This window comes from Phyllobates terribilis, unplaced genomic scaffold, assembly GCF_046119375.1.
Source record: "Phyllobates terribilis strain yellow unplaced genomic scaffold, ASM4611937v1 Scaffold_4__5_contigs__length_816908805, whole genome shotgun sequence".
Lineage (NCBI taxonomy): Eukaryota > Metazoa > Chordata > Amphibia > Anura > Dendrobatidae > Phyllobates > Phyllobates terribilis.
In genome coordinates, this window is record NW_027362764.1 from 361,168,557 (window position 1) to 361,189,485 (window position 20,929).

Sequence of the window (20,929 nt, forward strand, 5' to 3'; positions counted from 1 at the left end):
CCGCATTGTAGCACACTGAGCTTCCCACTGCAACTTATGCTTCATGTCCATGTGCCGGTTCATGCATGAAGTACTCAAACTATGTATTTTTTGGCCTCTACTTAGCTTTTGCTGACAAATGTTACAGATAACACAAGTTGGGTCATCTTTATCGATCTGAAAAAATGCCCAGGCTATGCAAGGCTTAGCACCCATGCGACCTGAAGAGCCACCACGACTTGTGGTGAGAGGCAGAGTTGTGTTTGAGAATGCAGTTGTTGACGTGCTTCCAGTACTACGTCTCTGTCCAGGAAGGCGCAACCTGACCTTGTCGTCACTAGCATCTTCCTCCACCTCCTCTGCTGACCTCATCTCTTGGCTGACTGTGGGTTGACAGTAAGTGGGATCTCCAACCTCATCATCATCACCCTGTGCGTTATCACACCCGTCGTCCTCAGAGCCAACCTGTTCCTGCCCTGACAAAAAACTAAAGTTGTCGCTCCAATCAGGTATTTGAGTCTCATCATCGACTTCCTCATTGTCTCCACCAACAGGAGTTACAGTTTGGGAATGAGGGTCTACATTATGGTCAGAACCTTCTGCGTCTGGTCCTGGATCCGACTCATAAAGATTCTGGGCATCAGTGCAGATCATTTCCTCGTCTGGATTCACAGAAGCGCTGGAGTCGACCTCTGATTCCCAGGCTATAGTATGAGTAAACAGCTCTGCAGACTCAACCATCTGTTCTACCTCATACTCAGACGGGCAGCTGGAGATTTGGGAGCTGTGAGGAAGCAAGTGCGATTGGGGTGACACCTTTGAGGACTGGAGTATTTGTGATGTTGAAGTTGATGTGGAGGAGAGCCCACTTAAAGGAGCACTTGATATCCGTTGAAGCACCTGCTGTTTTTGTGCCTCATCTGGAATTTGTAGCGATTGGCGTGGCCGTAAGAAAGGGATCTTATCACATTGTCCGCTAAAAGAAGTAGACATTTTAGTTTGGCTGGAAGATGGTCTTTCTTCTGCAGATGTTACTGTTGCTTTAACACCTACCCCACAGACACAACCTTTTTTCCCCTTCCCAACACGCCTATTCCCCTTTCCACCAGCAGCAGGCCTTTTTCCACTCATTTTGGTGGTTAACTAATTCACAACTCTGGAGTTGTTTGTACAAAAAAACAATGGATGGGAACCGAGCAGAGCTGAGTGGCCAAACTGTGGTATTAGGCCAAAACTATTGGCTGGGTTAGATGTAGAAAAAAATTATATTCAATTTGCAACCTGATAGAGGTCAGTATAGATGGACTAATAGAACAAGTCCCACACACAGCTAGAAGCCCAAATATTTTTTCAGAGGTAGATGCAGAAAAAATTTTTATTCAGTTTGCAACTGATGGAGGTCTGTATAGATAGATTAATAGAACAAGTCCCACACACAGCTACAAGCCCAATATTTTTTCAGAGGTAGATGCAGAAAAAAAATATATTCAGTTTGCAACCTGATGGAGGTCAGTATAGATGGACTAATAGAGAAAGTCCCAAACACTGCTAGAAGGCCAAATATTTTTTCAGAGCTAGATGCAGACAAAAAATTATTTTGAATTTGCAACCTGATGGAGGTCAGTATAGGTGGACTAATAGAACAAGTCCCACAAACTGCTAGAAGGCCAAATATTTTTTTCAGAGCTAGATGCAGAAAAAAATTATATTCAGTTTGCAACCTGATGGAGGTCTGTATAGATGGATTAATAGAACAAGTCCCACACACAGCTAGAAGCCCAAATATTTTTTCAGAGGTAGATGCAGATAAAAATTATTTTTAATTTGCAACCTGATGGAGGTCAGTATAGATGGACTAATAGAGAAAGTCCCACACACTGCTAGAAGGCCAAATATTTTTTCAGAGCTAGATGCAGATAAAAATTATTTTTAATTTGCAACCTGATGGAGGTCAGTATAGATGGAGTAATAGAACAAGTCCCACACACAGCTAGAAGCCCAAATATTTTTTCAGAGGTAGATGCAGATAAAAATTATTTTTAATTTGCAACCTGATGGAGGTCAGTATAGATGGACTAATAGAGAAAGTCCCACACACTGCTAGAAGGCCAAATATTTTTTCAGAGCTAGATGCAGATAAAAATTATATTCAATTTGCAACCTGATGGAGGTCAGTATAGATGGACTAATAGAGAAAGTCCCACACACTGCTAGAAGGCCAAATATTTTTTCAGAGCTAGATGCAGATAAAAATTATATTCAATTTGCAACCTGATGGAGGTCAGTATAGATGGACTAATAGAACAAGTCCCACACACAGCTAGAAGCCCAAATATTTTTTCAGAGGTACTGTAGATGCAGATAAAAATTATTTTTAATTTGCAACCTGATGGAGGTCAGTATAGATGGACTAATAGAGAAAGTCCCACACACTGCTAGAAGGCCAAATATTTTTTCAGAGCTAGATGCAGAAAAAAATTATATTCAGTTTGCAACCTGATGGAGGTCAGTATAGATGGACTAATAGAGAAAGTCCCACACACTGCTAGAAGGCCACATATTTTTTCAGAGGTAGATGCAGAAAAAAATATATTCAGTTTGCAACCTGATGGAGGTCTGTATAGATGGATTAATAGAACAAGTCCCACACACAGCTAGAAGCCCAATATTTTTTCAGAGGTAGATGCAGAAAAAAATATATTCAGTTTGCAACCTGATGGAGGTCAGTATAGATGGACTAATACAACAAGTCCCACACACAGCTAGAAGCCCAATATTTTTTCAGAGGTAGATGCAGAAAAAAATATATTCAGTTTGCAACCTGATGGAGGTCTGTATAGATGGATTAATAGAACAAGTCCCACACACAGCTAGAAGCCCAATATTTTTTCAGAGGTAGATGCAGAAAAAAATATATTCAGTTTGCAACCTGATGGAGGTCAGTATAGATGGACTAATAGAGAAAGTCCCACACACTGCTAGAAGGCCAAATATTTTTTCAGAGCTAGATGCAGATAAAAATTATATTCAATTTGCAACCTGATGGAGGTCAGTATAGATGGACTAATAGAACAAGTCCCACACACAGCTAGAAGCCCAAATATTTTTTCAGAGGTACTGTAGATGCAGATAAAAATTATTTTTAATTTGCAACCTGATGGAGGTCAGTATAGATGGACTAATAGAGAAAGTCCCACACACTGCTAGAAGGCCAAATATTTTTTCAGAGCTAGATGCAGAAAAAAATTATATTCAGTTTGCAACCTGATGGAGGTCAGTATAGATGGACTAATAGAGAAAGTCCCACACACTGCTAGAAGGCCACATATTTTTTCAGAGGTAGATGCAGAAAAAAATATATTCAGTTTGCAACCTGATGGAGGTCTGTATAGATGGATTAATAGAACAAGTCCCACACACAGCTAGAAGCCCAATATTTTTTCAGAGGTAGATGCAGAAAAAAATATATTCAGTTTGCAACCTGATGGAGGTCAGTATAGATGGACTAATACAACAAGTCCCACACACAGCTAGAAGCCCAATATTTTTTCAGAGGTAGATGCAGAAAAAAATATATTCAGTTTGCAACCTGATGGAGGTCTGTATAGATGGATTAATAGAACAAGTCCCACACACAGCTAGAAGCCCAATATTTTTTCAGAGGTAGATGCAGAAAAAAATATATTCAGTTTGCAACCTGATGGAGGTCAGTATAGATGGACTAATAGAGAAAGTCCCACACACTGCTAGAAGGCCAAATATTTTTTCAGAGCTAGATGCAGATAAAAATTATATTCAATTTGCAACCTGATGGAGGTCTGTATAGATGGACTAATACAACAAGTCCCACACACAGCTAGAAGCCCAATATTTTTTCAGAGATAGATGCAGAAAAAAATATATTCAGTTTGCAACCTAATGGAGGTCTGTATAGATGGATTAATAGAACAAGTCCCACACACAGCTAGAAGCCCAATATTTTTTCAGAGGTAGATGCAGAAAAAAATATATTCAGTTTGCAACCTGATGGAGGTCAGTATAGATGGACTAATACAACAAGTCCCACACACAGCTAGAAGCCCAATATTTTTTCAGAGGTAGATGCAGAAAAAAATATATTCAGTTTGCAACCTGATGGAGGTCTGTATAGATGGATTAATAGAACAAGTCCCACACACAGCTAGAAGCCCAATATTTTTTCAGAGGTAGATGCAGAAAAAAATATATTCAGTTTGCAACCTGATGGAGGTCAGTATAGATGGACTAATACAACAAGTCCCACACACAGCTAGAAGCCCTATATTTTTTCAGAGCTAGATGCAGAAAAAAATTATATTCAATTTGCAACCTGATGGAGGTCAGTATAGATGGACTAATAGAATGATGCTATGCCCAAAAGATTTTACTTCACTAGGTGCAGTAAAAAAATTGGTATTCTATACACAGGTGGTATATCTTGCAACACAGATAGGCTACTCCACTGACTGACACACTCTGCAATAGGCCAAAAAGGATTAGCTTTGCTAGATTCAGCCAAATGCTGTGAAAAAAACTTGCACAGCACTGGCACAGACCTGCCTGGCAAAAACTGATAGGAACTGATGTAACCTAGTCCTGAAAAGGACTCCAATTACAATTAGTCTTTACTCCCACAATCTATCTATTTAAGAGCACAGACCTGCCTGATAAAAGTCGTAGGAAATGCTGTAACCTAGTCCTTAAAAGGACTGCAATCACAACTATTCCCTACTCCCAAGCTATCTGTAGATTTGTGCGAAAATTGGCTTGAAATTAACAAGGTATAGCGCACACAGCAACAGCGGTGCCGTCTAACACGCAGCTGCAGCAGTGAGAAAATGGTGGTGACGGGGAAAATGGCTGGGTCTTATAGGGCAAGGACATGTGACATACACTGCCAATGACACATGCCCTTGCTTGTGTGAAAAAAAGCACTTCGCTCCGTGTGTGCGCTGCTGATAGGCTGACAGATTGCACCTCCCCACTGTAAATGCGGGAAAGAGAAAAAAAAAATGGAGATCTTCATTATTCCTGCAGAGATCCATCCCCTGCCCCTCCCCCCGCCCCGCTGTACACTCAAACTGCGTATTAACATTAATTTTCATCATTACTGAGAAAAAATCCAGTTATGATTTTGGTGCATGAACAGTTATCGAACATAACCTCGAACAGCCGAATTTTTCTCAAATTGTTCGTGTTCGCCGAACGGCTCGAACACCGCCCAAAACAGCTCGAATTTGAGATTGGCGAACAGTTCGAGTAGAACAACGCTCATCTCTAATCTCAACATGGATCATAAACTGTTAAAGTAAGTGTGATGACTTAAAGTATCATGGATTAAACAACGTAGATGAATGATATATATACCAGTGATTATCTGCAGAGCATTGCAAGTAACATGGAGATACAATGTTAATAAAGGTTAATACTAATTTAAAGGGTTATTCACCAAAAAAAACAAACTGAAGACAGATCAAGTTGTTGGTCACTAAGCATCAGACCGCTGAGACCCTAAGTCGTACCGAGAACGGGCTCTGCAGCCTTATCTTGAATGGAGTAGAGGTGTGCATGCTTGACCTCTCTTTCATTCATTGTCAATGGGACTGCTGGAGAGAGCTGTTCTTGGGATTCTCCCTACTACCAGGAGAGCATGTGCACCTCCATTTGAACCTATAGTGATCAGCAATTTTTCCCCTATCTTTCTCTACACAGTGGATACAAATTAATTTATTCCTTGATGCAAACTAACAGCCAATCAATTAAGGGAGTTGTCTGTTTTTAGAAAAATGGGCCCCAAACTGTGTAGAATTCCCAAAATAAAACCCGGCAGCTATCAGCAGCTATTCACCCTCCCTAGTTCCAGTGACAGCTCCCCACAGCTGCCCAGGTCTCAGTTTTTAGTGTAGCAGTAAAGTCACATCAACAGCAAGCTTGATCACTCTAGCCAGTCCCTAAGCTCAGTGTCACATGCCATCAACCTCTGTACAGCTGCTAAACTAGTGGGTGAGCCGAAGAGTAAGTGACTATCTAGAGTGATGACGCTTGCTGTTACCGCCAAAATACTGAGATATTGGCAGTGGTGGGGAGCCAGCAGTGGACCCAGGGAGGTTGAGCACCTGATTAGGTTGCTATTTTAGATATTTTATATTGTATGGGTGTGACTTTATGAAAGTGGACAACCCCTTTAACTTTTAGCAAGTAATTAAGCATAGGTATTTGACATTGAAACACTAACTGTAAAGCTGTATCTTGACAATACATCCTATGGTTGAATCTGCACTACTAATAGTTGTGCCTTCTTCTTATAGCATTATGGGGAATTTTAATTTAGAATAGTAAATATAGCATTGATATATTTATTAAAGTGAGTCCGTCAGCACAAAATTAATGTGCAAACTAAGTACAGCACCTTATAGGGAATGCTCAATTTCACTCCCTATTTTTAGTGTTCGAATCCATTACTATATTTGCCTGAAATTGTATTTACTTGATTAAAAGATGCATGGTACTCTATTGACGTGGTTCAGTGCACCATCCTACCCACTATACCTTGATTGACCATACTGGCACCTGTAAAGTGTACATATATGCTGAACAGTTCAGCTAAGCCAAAGGTGCACAGAGCACACTGTACAATTTCTATTAGGGCTATAATATGATGTGCTTATTATAGACACTCTCATTAAGGGTCAGAAAAGGAATAACCTGTAGAAGCAGTTATGCCCTGCTCATGGGGTAAGCAACATAGCAATTCAGAAGAATTACACTACATTTCTGATTGAAGGTATTTGCTAATATTATTATTATTACTACTACCAACTACATAGTGGGATAGGAAACAATATTTAATAATATTGCCCAGGCTCAGTGTATAGGAAAATGAAGCTAATATTTTTTACATTTTTAACATTTTTTAATTTATTTTAAAAAGATTCATGTTAGATTTTTTCTTGATATACTGTTTAACCATGAGGCTTTTAAAGATCAATAACTAGGAAAATATCATGTCTTTATCCCATACCTGAACAATCAAAATGCAAACTATTTTTCATTACCTTTAAAATACATATTTGTTATAGTATGATGCCACACCATGCAGGAACATAATTCTTGCATATTATAGAACCATGTGCATGGGGTCTGTACAACACCACACAAAGTTTTTGGGGAATTTATCAATGGCTTTGAAGTTTATGTATAACACTATAGATCATGCCAGTAACTAACATGGATTCAACAGAAAAATAGAAAAAAGGCCATGTGTGTTTACATTAAATTAGTGGTGGAAAATGGCTTCACAGTTTTTGTGGTGTCATAATAAAACTTGGGAGTTCAAAACTTGGACTCGTTAGATGGTCATGTCCTCAAGACCTAATCTGATGATTATTGTGAACTTGAGAGAACTGAGTTGACAAAAGGTTGGAGGAAAGGTGCTCTCATGGGACTTTATTACATTGTCACAGAGGATGTCACTAGTGTTGAACGAACGTGCACGGATAAGGAGTTATCCGAGCATGCACAAGTCCTAACCGAGTGTCTTCGCTGTGCCCGGAAAATATGTTCGTGTCGCTGCGGCTGCATGTCTCACGGCAACACATGCTGGGATCGCTTGTTTGTTAGGCAATCCCTGCATGTGTTGCAGCTTTCTAACAGCCGTGAGACATGCAGCCGTGGCGACGTGAAAATATTTGACGAGCATGCTGAAGACACTCGGTTAGGACTCGAGCGTCCTCGGATAACACCTTATCCGAACACGTTTGCTCAACACTAGATGTCACCTTATCATCTTATACCTTCTTCACTTGTAATAATACTTAAATAAAACCTTATTTTTCTTAGTTTTCCAGGAACTCTACATGTGCAAAGCTGGAAGAGACATACCCCGAAAAACTTGCAGCAGTAATTGCAGTGCAATGAGGTCCTACAAAGTGTTGACTCAGGGGGCTGAATACAAATGCACGTCACAATTTTTAGATTAATATTTTTAAAATATTTAGAAACTCATGTATAATTTCCTTTACACTTCACACATACTTGCTACTTAGTGTTGGCATATCACATAAAATCCCAATAAAATACATTTAAGTTTGTGGGTGTAATGTGAAAACACGTGGAACAGTTCACATGGTATGAATACTTTATCAAGGCACTGTAAATTCCAAGAAACAAAAGATGGCGACAGCCACGCTGTTTGCTGTAGGATGCTTTTTTTCTTTTGTTTTGTTTTGTTCATTGCTTGGAATTGTTTCTTGGTGGAAAATTAAGAGGAGAAGTGCCCCATAAGTGGACAAAGAAGTCCTTTTGTCTAATAAGATTCATTACATAGTATTCATTCTTACTATTAATTTCAGGAAACGTTCTTGATAAAAGGCTCTAGTAGTGTCTGTACCAAGTCTATTTTGTCATAGGTATCTTCCACTTTTGTAACACAAAATCCTGTCATTAAATGCTAAAAAGTAATACCAGTTATGAATAACACATGAAGTTCTAATTGGCATTCCTGGTCCTCCAAGTTGTACATTCCATGTTTTAGGCATATTATTATACTGACATCTATAGTTAGATTCTCATTACTCACTGGTGGCCCGGGCAAGCCAGGTTCTCCATCTTTACCATCCTTCCCTGGAGGACCGTCAATTCCGGAGCCAGAACCTGGCCTTCCAGGCAACCCTGGTGGTCCTTGTGGCCCAACTGGCCCTGGTAGTCCAGGTAAGCACTTTTAAAGAAGAAAACATTTTTTGTTGCAACAAGCACTATATTTATATTGAATTGAAATATATTAAAAACAGATATATTTTGTACATCTACTACCCATAGCCACAGGACTTTGTAATGTTTGAACTTCTTATACTATACTTGTTATGTAATTGGAAACGCTTCCTTTTGTTGGCTGTCCTTAGAAGGCATCACTCTCCCAACTAACCAAGCAGTAATCATTTACACTGGGTGTTTAGGCTGGTAACACTTGATCCCACTTGAACATTCAGGGTTCGATCTATCAGGCTGTGTTCTTCCAAAGCCATATGGATGTATACATAGGTAATGGCGGAACTACCGTAATTAAAAAACGAAGTGTTCACTTTTCAATTTGCTGCTTATCTTTTCATCAATAATTTAAAATATACTATCTTTTAATGTAGCCAAAATGATGATCCTTATTTTGTTTCACATAAAAAAAAATCTACAAAAAACAGTGTTATATTGTTTCTTACAGTTTGACCTGATCCAGGAATATCTCCGCTTGCAGAACCTTCAGTGTCATCAGTTCGCTAAAGAAAAGAAAATATATCAAATTAGGCAAAGAAAATGAAATAGAACCCACATTGCGTCAATACTGTGGATAAGATAAAATAATTGAAATGTATAGTTTCACCTAAAGGCATATTATCCCAGTTTTTCTCTGTCAGCTGATATTTCCTGTCTTTTGTCTACCATAACAGCAACCCTGCAGCATCACCATAACACTGACACATAGTTTCCTCTAGACTGCTAGACACAATTCCTATTAGTGTGAGCCACAAGTTTTTCCAACATGTCCAATTTGCCAAAATGCATTCAATAAATGTCAGCAATATTGCTTGTCTTCTATGATTTGCAGATGCAATGTTACCTTACAGAAAAGCTATAGTATGTTCATTAGTACTATCTCGCATTGACATAAATGTACTAACAAATGTGTCCACAATTAGGGCTGTCCAGAATTAGAATCCATAGTACCACTAGCATCCCTATTTTAATGCTCCAGTGAAAGCTTAGTCAAAGCATACTCTTCTGCCTGCTCAGAAAAAAAAAAGTGCCTAAGCACTAACAGGCAGGTAAGTTGCTACCTACCTGCCTGTTTGACCAGCGCAGTTCTCCGCCAGCACAGAGCGCTCACAGACTTGCGCTAATGTCACGTCAAGAGAGCATCAGTTTCTCTTCCTGTTGACAGGGCAGGTGTCATGCTGATTGACAGTCAGCTCTCCACTGACTAATTAGGGAAGCCAGCTGTCAATCAGCATGATGCCAGTAGTCCCGCCTTGTCAACACGAAGGGAAACTGCTGCTCTGTTGACAGGTAGCAGCTGAATCTCCGGCAGGAGCGGTCAATGACAGGTGCCAAGTACAACAGACAGATAGTTGCCTCTGTTAGCAACTACTTGGATTTTTTTTTTCTTTTAAGTCCCGGATATACCCTTTAAATTTATTTCTGATTTGCAGTAGCATTTTGTGAGTGCTAACACTGATTAGGTTGTGAGGCTTTGGAAAGACGATTGTGTTCTTCGTAGTAGTTTTCTCTCCTTCTAGTTATTCTGCCTCTATGTACAAAAACTTCTAAATACTTGCAAAAATAATAAAAAATTTTACAAAAATGTTTAAATCCTCTTTAATCACATGCTGCTTCAGGTACAATTTATGACAAGTCAAATGGTCTTCAGAGCACAACTGTGAAAATGTATTAAAATTTAGTAGTTTACTGTTTACAACCTTCTATAAAAATCAGTAAGTTATAGTTCGCTAAGGGTGGGATTAGCTCTACTGGCACTCAAGGCAATGGCTTCAAAATGCACCCTTTGCTCAGCTTGCACATATCGCAGAACCACCAAGGAAGCACGACCTCACCCCCAGCTCTGCTCTGACTGCTATCATAGTCTACAACAAGTTAATTCCGATTGTTCATTATACAAGTGAGGTGTTGTTTCCTCCATGCTGCTTCTTGGGTGGTTTTGCTATATGCGTAAAAGACTAGTCAGGAACCATGGTACAAGAACCCCCGATATTCCTGAGAGCTTCTTTCCTTAGCTGTGATCCACCACAGCTATGGCTGTATTTGTACTATTAATCCTTTCTGAACATGCACAACAGCAAATTTCTGCCTAATCTCGCTCCTACTAGAAGGCACTTTGGGCTTCAAACCTGTGTGTGAGGTCATTAGGCAGGAAGGTCATCAGGATGCAGCCAGTAGAAGGTTATGCTTTCCTGGTGACATCACATGTCTACATTTTGTCAGAATGTAGCTTTGTATTGTCTCCCAGTCTGTGGGGTGTTTTCGTAAATGTATTTACTCTATTTAAAATAAACTGGTGCTAAAAGAAAATGCAGTGTAGCTTATTCCTGCTAGTTCAGTGCTGTAACTTGATTCAGTCAGCAGCACTGTCAGTAGGAGGGGGATTGCAGGCTTTGTCCTGTGCTCTCTATGACTCCCTCTCTACTTCTGGATTGTGGCAGAGCGGAGGGTAAAGTAAGTATATGTAATCTAAATGTACGTGCTACCTGCCTGCTAGCCTACCTGGAGGCTCAGCCGTCACTTGCTGTGACCACCTGCCTGTCCAGAGACTCTTACTCGCTCACCTGGGAGCGCTCACCTGCTACCTGCCTGCTAGCCTACCTGGAGGCTCAGCCGTCACTTGCTGTGACCACCTGCCTGTCCAGAGACTCTTACTTGCTCACCTGGGAGCGCTCACCTGCTACCTGCCTGCTAGCCTACCTGGAGGCTTAGCCGTCACTTGCCGTGACCACCTGCCTGTCTAGAGACTCTTATCCTGCTGTCACTTGCCGTGACCACCTGCCTGTCTAGAGACTCTTATCCTGCTGTCACTTGCCGTGACCACCTGCCTGTCTAGAGACTCTTACCCTGCTGTCACTTGCCGTGACCACCCGCCTGTCAAGAGACTGTCCCCGTCACTTGCCGTGACCTCCTGCCCTTCTACCCAGAGACTGTCCCTGTCACTTGCCGTGACTACATGCCCGTCTTCCCTGGGAGCCACCCGCTTCCTTACAAGGACCGCCCCCTTGTATAGTTGCTCAGAGGTTCCACCTCCCAGACCCGTTACAGTTTGCTCGGGCCATGGAATCCGGTGGCACCCAAGCTCCCTCGCTCCCGGACCTATGTCATGAACTTTCCCGTCAGAGGTCCCAACAGGAGTCCATCCTGAGTCACCTGCGTAGTGTTAACTCCCGCCTGGACATATTTACTGCCTCATCGGGAGCTGCCTCCACTCGCACACTTACTACCCTGGCACCACCGCTGCCCATCAATACCATGGCATCTCTTCCCGGTCCCCGCCTCTCCGCCCCACCTCGTTTTGGCGGAGATCCCGTCCACGCACGGGGCTTCATTAATCAGTGCACTCTGCATTTCGAACTGTTGGCACACCAGTTTTTCACCGATCGAGCCAAAGTAGCCTTCATCATGTCCCATCTCACGGGGGAGGCGCTGGCTTGGCTAAATCCTCTATGGGAGAGAGGAGACCCCCTGGTGTCCAACCTGCCAGCCTTTCTCACGGCTTTCCGGAAAATCTTCGACGAACCAGGACGGGAGACTTCATCCGCCTCATCTCTGCTACGCCTCCGTCAAGGGGTCTCACCGTGGGCCAATATGCCATACGGTTCCGTACCCTTGCTTCAGAGCTTGCCTGGGATAATGATGCCCTGGTGTCCGTCTTCTGGGAGGGTCTGTCCGGTCGTATTAAAGATGAACTCGCCGGTCGGGACATCCCTACCACTCTCGACGACTTAATAATGCTTGCCACCCGGATTGACATCCGGTTCCAAGAGCGCACCAAAGAGGTCACCCGTGAGAGGAGGTTTCCACGCCTTGCCCCTACCTTCCAGAAACCCGTCACTTCCTCCGTTACTCCCCAGGTGCACTCACCCAAGCCTATGCAGGTCGACCAGACCAAGATGGTCAAAACCCGTCAAGAATTACGCCGTGCCGAGGGGAGCTGCTTCTACTGTGGCAGTAAGGAGCACCGGATCCGTTCCTGCCCAGAGAGGTCGGGAAACGCCTGTGTCTAGGATCGCTCAGAGTGGTCGCCCTAGACAAAAGTAAACCCTCTCCATCCCTGATGCTGTCGGTCTCTATCATCTGCGGAGAGAACCGTTATTTTGAACTGGCTCAACTTGACTCTGGAGCTGCTGGAAATCTAATTTCTCAGTCCCTGGTAGAAAAATACCGCATTCCCACCAAGCCTCTGGCTGTACCCTTATCCGCCGTGGATGGGGGCCTCTTACCACATCCCACCCAACTCATCACCGAATCCATAACTCTGCAGGTGGGAATGCTGCACTCTGAGAGCATCTTCTTCCATGTTCTGCCTGGACTCTCTCACGCCCTCTTGCTAGGCCTACCTTGGCTTCAGAAACATGCACCCGTGCTTGATTGGCAGACCGGAGAGATCCTTCGCTGGGGACAGGACTGCCATAAGACTTGTTTAGTTCCCGTTCATCCTGCCCGTCCTTCTCCTACCCCGGCCAATCTACCCGGTCTACCGGTTCCCTATTGGTCTTATGCGGACATCTTTAATAAAAAAGAAGCAGAGACATTACCCCCTCATAGACCATATGACTGCCCAATCGACATGATACCCGGCGCTACTCCTCCCCGTGGGCGTATCTACCCTTTGTCCGCTGCTGAGACCCGGTCCATGTCTGAATATATTAAGGAGAATCTGGCCCGGGGATTTATCCGGAAATCTACCTCCCCAGCAGGAGCAGGCTTCTTCTTCATCAAAAAGAAGGACGGCTCACTCCGTCCGTGTATAGACTATAGAGGCCTTAACCAGATCACAGTGAAGAATAAATACCCCCTTCCGCTCATTCCTGAATTATTTGACCGCCTGAGGGGGGCTAGAATCTTCACCAAGCTGGACCTCCGTGGGGCGTATAACCTGGTCCGTATCCGTCAGGGGGATAAGTGGAAGACGGCATTCAACACCCGGGATGGCCACTATGAATACCTTGTAATGCCCTTCGGTCTCTGTAACGCTCCCGCCGTCTTTCAAGAGTTGGTCAATGACATCTTCCGTGACCTTCTCTACTCCTGCGTGGTGGTGTACCTGGACGACATCTTGGTCTTCTCTCCGGATCTTCCCACTCACCGGAGGGACGTTCGTCAGGTCCTGCTAAGGCTCAGGCAGAACCACCTCTACGCTAAATATGAGAAGTGCCTCTTTGAGCAGACCTCACTTCCGTTTCTGGGCTACATAATCTCTCAGACCGGCCTACGAATGGATCCTGAGAAACTGTCTGCCATCCAGAAGTGGCCCCGACCAGAGGGGTTGAAGGCTATTCAGCGGTTCCTGGGCTTCGCCAATTACTACCGCCTCTTCATACCGCACTTCTCTACCCGGACTGCCCCTATCTCTGCGCTCACCCGTAAGGGCGCTCATCCCAGAGAATGGCCGCCCGAAGCAGAAGAAGCCTTCCTTTCCTTAAAACAAGCTTTCTCCTCCGCTCCGGTGCTGCATCGTCCGGACGGCAACAAACAATTCTTCCTAGAAGTTGACGCTTCCTCCTCCGGAGCCGGAGTGGTACTTACCCAAAAGTCGTCTTCCGGAAGAATGGTAACCTGCGGCTTCTTCTCAAAACTTTTCTCTTCTTCTGAGCGCAATTATTCTATAGGAGACCGAGAATTATTGGCTATTAAGCTGGCACTGGAGGAGTGGCGGTACCTGCTCGAGGGGGCTCTTCACCCGGTAATAATTTACACGGACCACAAGAACTTGGCTTACCTCCAGAGCGCCCAGAGACTTAACCCGCGCCAAGCCCGGTGGTCCTTGTTTTTTGCCCGCTTTGATTTCATTCCTCATTTTCGCCCGGCAGACAAAAACATCAAAGCCGATGCCTTGTCCCGATCCTTTCTGGTCTCTGATCTAGAGGAGGAGCCTAAGCACATCATTGACCCCACCAGAGTAATGCAGGTGGCCCCCGTGAATCTAAATCGTCTTCCTCCCGGTAAGACGTTCGTAACAGTACCTGACCGTGAGAGGGTCCTACACTGGGGTCACTTGTCTAAGCTAGCTGGCCACGCTGGTCAGAAAAAGACCCTCCAGCTTATTACCCGGCATTACTGGTGGCCTACCCTGCACAAGGACGTAATAGACTTTGTTTCAGCCTGTGTGTCCTGCGCCCGCAACAAGGTTCCGAGACACCTGCCAGCCGGTCGCCTCCTTCCTCTTCCTGTACCTGCTGCCCCGTGGCAGCATATAGCTATGGACTTTATAACAGATCTCCCTGTCTCTGCTGGTTGTACAGTCATTTGGGTGGTCGCTGACCGCTTTTCCAAGATGGCTCACTTCATTCCCCTGCCGGGTCTCCCGTCTGCATCTGAGTTAGCTAAAGACTTTATCCATCATGTTTTCCGTCTTCATGGTCTACCTCTCCACATTGTATCCGACCAAGGGGTTCAATTCACCTCTCGCTTTTGGCGAGCCATGTGTAAATTGCTGGGGGTCACCTTGGACTTTTCTTCTGCCTATCACCCACAGTCCAATGGCCAAGTACAGCGGATCAACCAAATTTTAACCAGTTACCTCCGGCACTTTGTTAATGCTCACCATTCTGACTGGGTGGATCTTTTACCGTGGGCCGAATTTTCCTACAATAATCACGAGAGCGAATCTTCCACCAAATCCCCGTTTTTTGTAGTCTTCGGTCAGCATCCTCGGATCCCGTTTCCCGTCTCCACCTCGGTGGACAATCCGGCTGCAGAATCTCTCGTTAGTGAATTTTCCTCCATTTGGGAGAGTACCCGATCCGCACTTCTTCGGTCATCCGAGCGGATGAAAAAACAGGCTGACAAAAGACGTCTGGATCCACCACAATTCCGTCCTGGAGATAAAGTCTGGCTCTCGTCCAAATATGTCCGGCTCAAGATTCCTTCCTACAAGTTAGGGCCTCGGTTCATCGGCCCACTGGAAGTTATCAAACAAGTCAACCCGGTGGCCTATAAATTGAAACTCCCGGCCAACTTGCGGATTCCTAACTCCTTCCATGTATCTCTACTCAAACCCGTGGTACTTAACTCTTTTTCCAAGTCTACAGGTACGCCTCCTGCTCCGGTTTCCGCTGAAAACGAGTTTGAGGTAGAGAACATTCTGGCCACCAAAAGGGTAAGAGGAAAGACCTTTTTTCTAGTAGATTGGAAGGGGTTTGGTCCTGAGAAGAGAACGTGGGAGCCCCAGGAGAACATCCATGCCCCTCTTATCCTTGATAAATTTCTCTCTGGTCTAAAAAAGGGGGGGCCTAAAGGGGGGGGTACTGTAGCGTCGGCGTACCTGCCTCCTGCTAGGCAGGGACGCCGTTCCCCTCACCTCTCCGCTCCGTGCCCGGCGTCTTCCTCCCGCTCTGCTGGCAGCGCGTGCTGCTTCCCGCCCACTGTGCTTAGGGCGCGCGCGCGCCCCCCCTCTCTTAAAGGGGCCGCGCGTGCCGCCCTAAGGAGTCCCCGGCCAATGGCCGGAGGATCTCACCATATATAAGGCACCTCCTCCAAAATGGAGGTGCCCGAGCAATGTTGTTGCAAAGCCTATCAACTCTGCTTCAGCCCTCAGGTCCCGTTGCCAGTTACCTGCCAGTCACCTGCCAGATTCCTGCCTGATACCTGCCTGATATCTGCCTACCTGCTTGCTATCCTGTGGTCCGACAGTCTGCCTACCAGCACCTGCCAGTCTGTCTATGGATCAGTCTGCCTGCGGACCAGGAAGTACCTGCCAGATACCTACCTGATACCTGCCTGCTTGTCCAGAGACTCTTACTCCCTCACCTGGGAGCGCTCACCTGCGGCCTGCCTGCTAGTCTACCTGGAGGCTCAGCCGTCACTTGCTGTGACCACCTGCCTGTCCAGAGACTCTTACTCGCTCACCTGGGAGCGCTCACCTGCTACCTGCCTGCTAGCCTACCTGGAGGCTCAGCCGTCACTTGCTGTGACCACCTGCCTGTCCAGAGACTCTTACTTGCTCACCTGGGAGCGCTCACCTGCTACCTGCCTGCTAGCCTACCTGGAGGCTCAGCCGTCACTTGCTGTGACCACCTGCTTGTCCAGAGACTCTTACTCGCTCACCTGGGAGCGCTCACCTGCTACCTGCCTGCTAGCCTACCTGGAGGCTTAGCCGTCACTTGCCGTGACCACCTGCCTGTCTAGAGACTCTTATCCTGCTGTCACTTGCCGTGACCACCTGCCTGTCTAGAGACTCTTATCCTGCTGTCACTTGCCGTGACCACCTGCCTGTCTAGAGACTCTTACCCTGCTGTCACTTGCCGTGACCACCTGCCTGTCAAGAGACTGTTCCCGTCACTTGCCGTGACCTCCTGCCCTTCTACCCAGAGACTGTCCCTGTCACTTGCTGTGACTACCTGCCAGCCTTCCCTGGGAGCCACCCGCTTCCTTACAAGGACTGCCCCTTTGTATATTTGCTCAGAGGTTCCACCTCCCAGACCCGTTACACATATATCCTGTATATTGTATATACAATCCATTTCCATATGTTTTGTTTTTTTGTACAGTTATTGCACAATGCTGTATATATGATACATCTTTTGTATTGTGTTTTGTATATTTATCTGTCTTATTGTAGGTGCATAATACACATTGTATATTTTGTACATTACATGTCACTTGTTCTTGTCAGTATCATCATGGGTTTTGTTTTCTATGCATATGAAGGGGTTAATCTGATTAATTGTTAAATAGGCATCAAATGTGAAAACAGGATTCTGCTCTATATATGTTCCAACCCTTCCCATCGTATGGTAACATGATTAATGGTTTCACTACCTGAAACTAGTTGTTTTATCTACTACCATAGCATTTTAAATTCACCAACTGGAGTGTTTCCATTCACACCAATAAAGAAAAGTTTTTTTTTCTTTGCAATCATTCACATCCAAATCACGAATGCTTCCTCTGCTCCGGATCTTCAAATAGTGCATGCGGGTGAGCTGGACTCTATCCGCTCCTAATTAGTACCTCTATTGCTAGGATTTAACCTGGTCCTAGCTAGCTTTCCAACAGTGTGTAATGTGAATGTATTAGTGTGTTTGTAATTTTTAAATGTAATGTTTGGTAATATACGTAAACCGGCAGTGCGTGTGGGCTTCAGGAATCATACCCTGAACCAGTACAACCAGAGAGCCCCAATACCAATTATGTAGTGGATACTACATAAGCAGACCTTAAAGGGGTATTCCCATCTTCAAGATCCTATCCCAATAATAGTAATATTATAAAATACCTCCAATTAGAAATGTATATTAGGTATCCATGGTTACGACCACTAGCAAACTAGCTAACTGTCCCTATATTAGTGAATCAGAAAAACTAGACTACATTTATAATTGGAGGTATTTTATAATACCCTGCTCAAAAAAATAAAGGGAACACTCAAATAACACATCCTAGATCTGAATGAATGAAATATTCTCATTGAATACTTTGTTCTGTACAAAGTTGAATGTGCTGACAACAAAATCACACAAAAATCATCAATGGAAAACACATTTATTAACCAATGGAGGATTATATTTGGAGTCACCCCAAAAATTAAAGTGGAAAAACACACTACAGGCTGATCCAACTTTGATGTAAAGTCCTTAAAGCAAGTCAAAATGAGGCTCAGTATTGTGTGTGGCCTCCACGTGCCTGTATGACCTCCCTACAATGCCTGGGCATGCTCCTGATGAGGTTGCGGATGGTCTCCTGTGGGATCTCCTCCCAGACCTGGACTAAAGCATCTGCCAACTCCTGGACAGTATGTGGTGCAACGTGACGTTGGTGGATGGAGCGAGACATGATGTCCCAGATGTGCTCAATCGGATTCAGGTCTAGGGAACGGGCGGGCCAGTCCATAGCTTCAATGCCTTTGACGCGCCCCCTGGGCCAGTGTTGTTTGGGGGATACCCGGAGCCGGATCAGATGGGGGTTGTAGTCTCCGAGTGGCGGTGACCCGGTCCGTGCCCAGGGTGTCAAGCTCAGTGTGTGGCAGTCCTACAGATGTTACTGGATGTTCTTTAGTGTCGACTACGCCACCCGTTGATTTGCGGTCACTACGGCCGCCGCTGCAGCAGGGTCCGCTGAGGCTGGTGGTGTGTGTGCAGCTTCTGGTAGTATAACCCCCAACGGGAGGGGTATAGCCTCAGGGGGTCAGTTGCAGAGGATGGTGGTTGTGGAGGTGCAGTGAGGATGGTAATGAAACTCAGAGTCGGGCTGTGCAGTTCAGGGTTTTTACTTACTGCTTTTGTGTTGGTCACTCCGGCCTTGAGTGACCACCCGAGCCGTGCTGCGTCCACCAGGTCCTGGACTCGGCCAACCCCCAGGTGATTCTGGAGCGTGTTCCTGAGCTCCCTTTCTGACTTGTCCTTCTCTCTGGCCTTCCCCACCAGGGATCCACCTAAGTCCGGCTCCCTCGGGCCTCTTGTTGGTAAAACCCTTGTCTCTGGGTTCCCTGACCCTATTCTTGGTTTGCCTTCCGGGTGGATTTAGTGGGTGGTCGTGGCAGATCCTGCCCACGACCTCCGGTCTCTGGCTAAGGATTAGTGCCCTCCACCAGCTTGGGATCCGGTACCCTTGTGCCAACTCTTCACCCTCTGGTCTAATTTTGGGTTCTTGGAGTTCCCTCTTCTCCCCCTCTGGGTCCTTCTTTTCTCCTCTCTCTCACTCTCTTGGCCTTGGAGCTGGCTGAGCTGCTCTGCTTGTCTGACCAAACCTCTACAAAAGACCCTGTTCTAAGATGGTTCCCACCTTATATACTCCCTCTATGTGTGAGCTCAGGTGACCAGCACCCAATGAGCTCCTAGCATTACCCAGACTGCTCCCCCTATCTGCCCCTACACTACTGGGATGTTCCACCCCCCTCCCACTCCAGCCAGGGACAGACGCTGTCGTACCTGCACATTTCTCTAGTGGGAGTACCATTGGTCTGTCCCCCGGAAATGGGATGTATGTAGTGCATGCAGCCTACTGAGCTCAGTTCCACACTCCATCCTTACCCGGGAGTGGAATACCACACCTCTGGCTTGAGGTGTAATACCCCTGTAGCAGCCGAATCCTCAGGGTGCTACATTCCCCCCTGGTAAACCACAGCACGTCCTCGGGCTGTAAGATATAAAAAACATCTAAAACATACAATTTTTTTCATAAACATAAACATATAAAACATCACATATATTATCAGCAATAAAACTTTTCATATAAAACTTTTCATAAATAACATCCTTGTAAACACTCTTGCTCCTCCGGCCACGGTGCAACTTGTGACCGGGAAAAGTGCGACAGTCTCCTTTAGAAACACGGTTTTCCTATAAAACCTGTAGAGGGCGCCTTAGAAAGCGCAACTATATACAGGGGGGATATGGCCGCTCTCAGTCCTCGGCCAGGTAATGGGAATAGGGACACACGGGTTAACAGTTCACTCTTGTCCCAACGGGGACATATTTAAAGCAGCAACAGTTCACTGTACCCCGATGGGTAACTATTTACAGTCTCTTTACCGTACTTTAACGACGGCGTCCTCCTGCTCCTTCTTTGGATTCAGACCCGTCCGGGTCCTCCTGCTCCTCCTCACACCGCAGCTCCTCCTCCGTCAGGCGATGTACATGGAGGGCGTAGGGTCCTTTGGCACACTTGTGCCGGGTGAAGGTGACCTCGTCCCCTACATACAGGTCACGACCTCTGTGTCCCTCCGGCAGATGGCTTTCTACGTCTCTGCGTGTGACAAAGACGTCGCCGGGGGTATGATGGTCTTTTATGAAGCCCCACCCATGCTGCAGGTTGAATTTAATCACAGTCCCGGTGGTACGGGGACCATGAGCTGCACGGGGGTTCCTCCTGGTCCGGCTCTTCTGCTCCGCGCTCCTTATCTGTGCTTGCTGTTCCCGGACCCGCCTCTCTCTCCGCTCCTTCTCGAAGACCTCGAGCTGCTGGCGGCAGCACTCTGCACGCTCCGCTGCGGCCGCCCGAGTCTCCTGAGTGAACCCCATGAGGTCTCCTCCGGTGGGGTCCCACTCAAACTGTGCCTCCTCTAGCGGGGGCTGGGTCCTCCTGACGGGCTTCGGAGCCGGAATCAGGGGCTCACACAGGGGCCTCGCCCTTTGGAGTTCCAGTTGGTAGTACTCCTGGGGCCATATGAAGGGCTGCCCATCCGGGCACGTATGCTGGGCGAACAGGTCCTCACCCAGGT

General features: G+C 45.6%; 1 protein-coding gene and 1 long non-coding RNA gene across 3 annotated transcripts in view; one reads left to right on the forward strand and one right to left on the reverse strand.

Annotated features, from left to right (window-relative positions):
- Positions 1-8,041, forward strand: part of LOC141265402 (uncharacterized) — a 112,649-nt gene extending 104,608 nt beyond the window's left edge. Inside the window, exon 4 of the long non-coding RNA XR_012320089.1 lies at positions 7,837-8,041. This is a non-coding gene — a long non-coding RNA (uncharacterized lncRNA). The remainder of the gene's footprint in view (positions 1-7,836) is intronic.
- COL15A1 (collagen type XV alpha 1 chain) overlaps positions 1-20,929 on the reverse strand; it is a 904,466-nt gene that overhangs the window by 506,027 nt on the left and 377,510 nt on the right. For both annotated transcript variants that reach the window (XM_073678442.1, XM_073678441.1), the window contains exons 12-13: positions 9,210-9,266; positions 8,576-8,713 (exon numbers count right to left, since the gene is read on the reverse strand). In XM_073678442.1, coding sequence (XP_073534543.1) covers positions 8,576-8,713; positions 9,210-9,266 — 195 coding nt within the window. The remainder of the gene's footprint in view (positions 1-8,575; positions 8,714-9,209; positions 9,267-20,929) is intronic.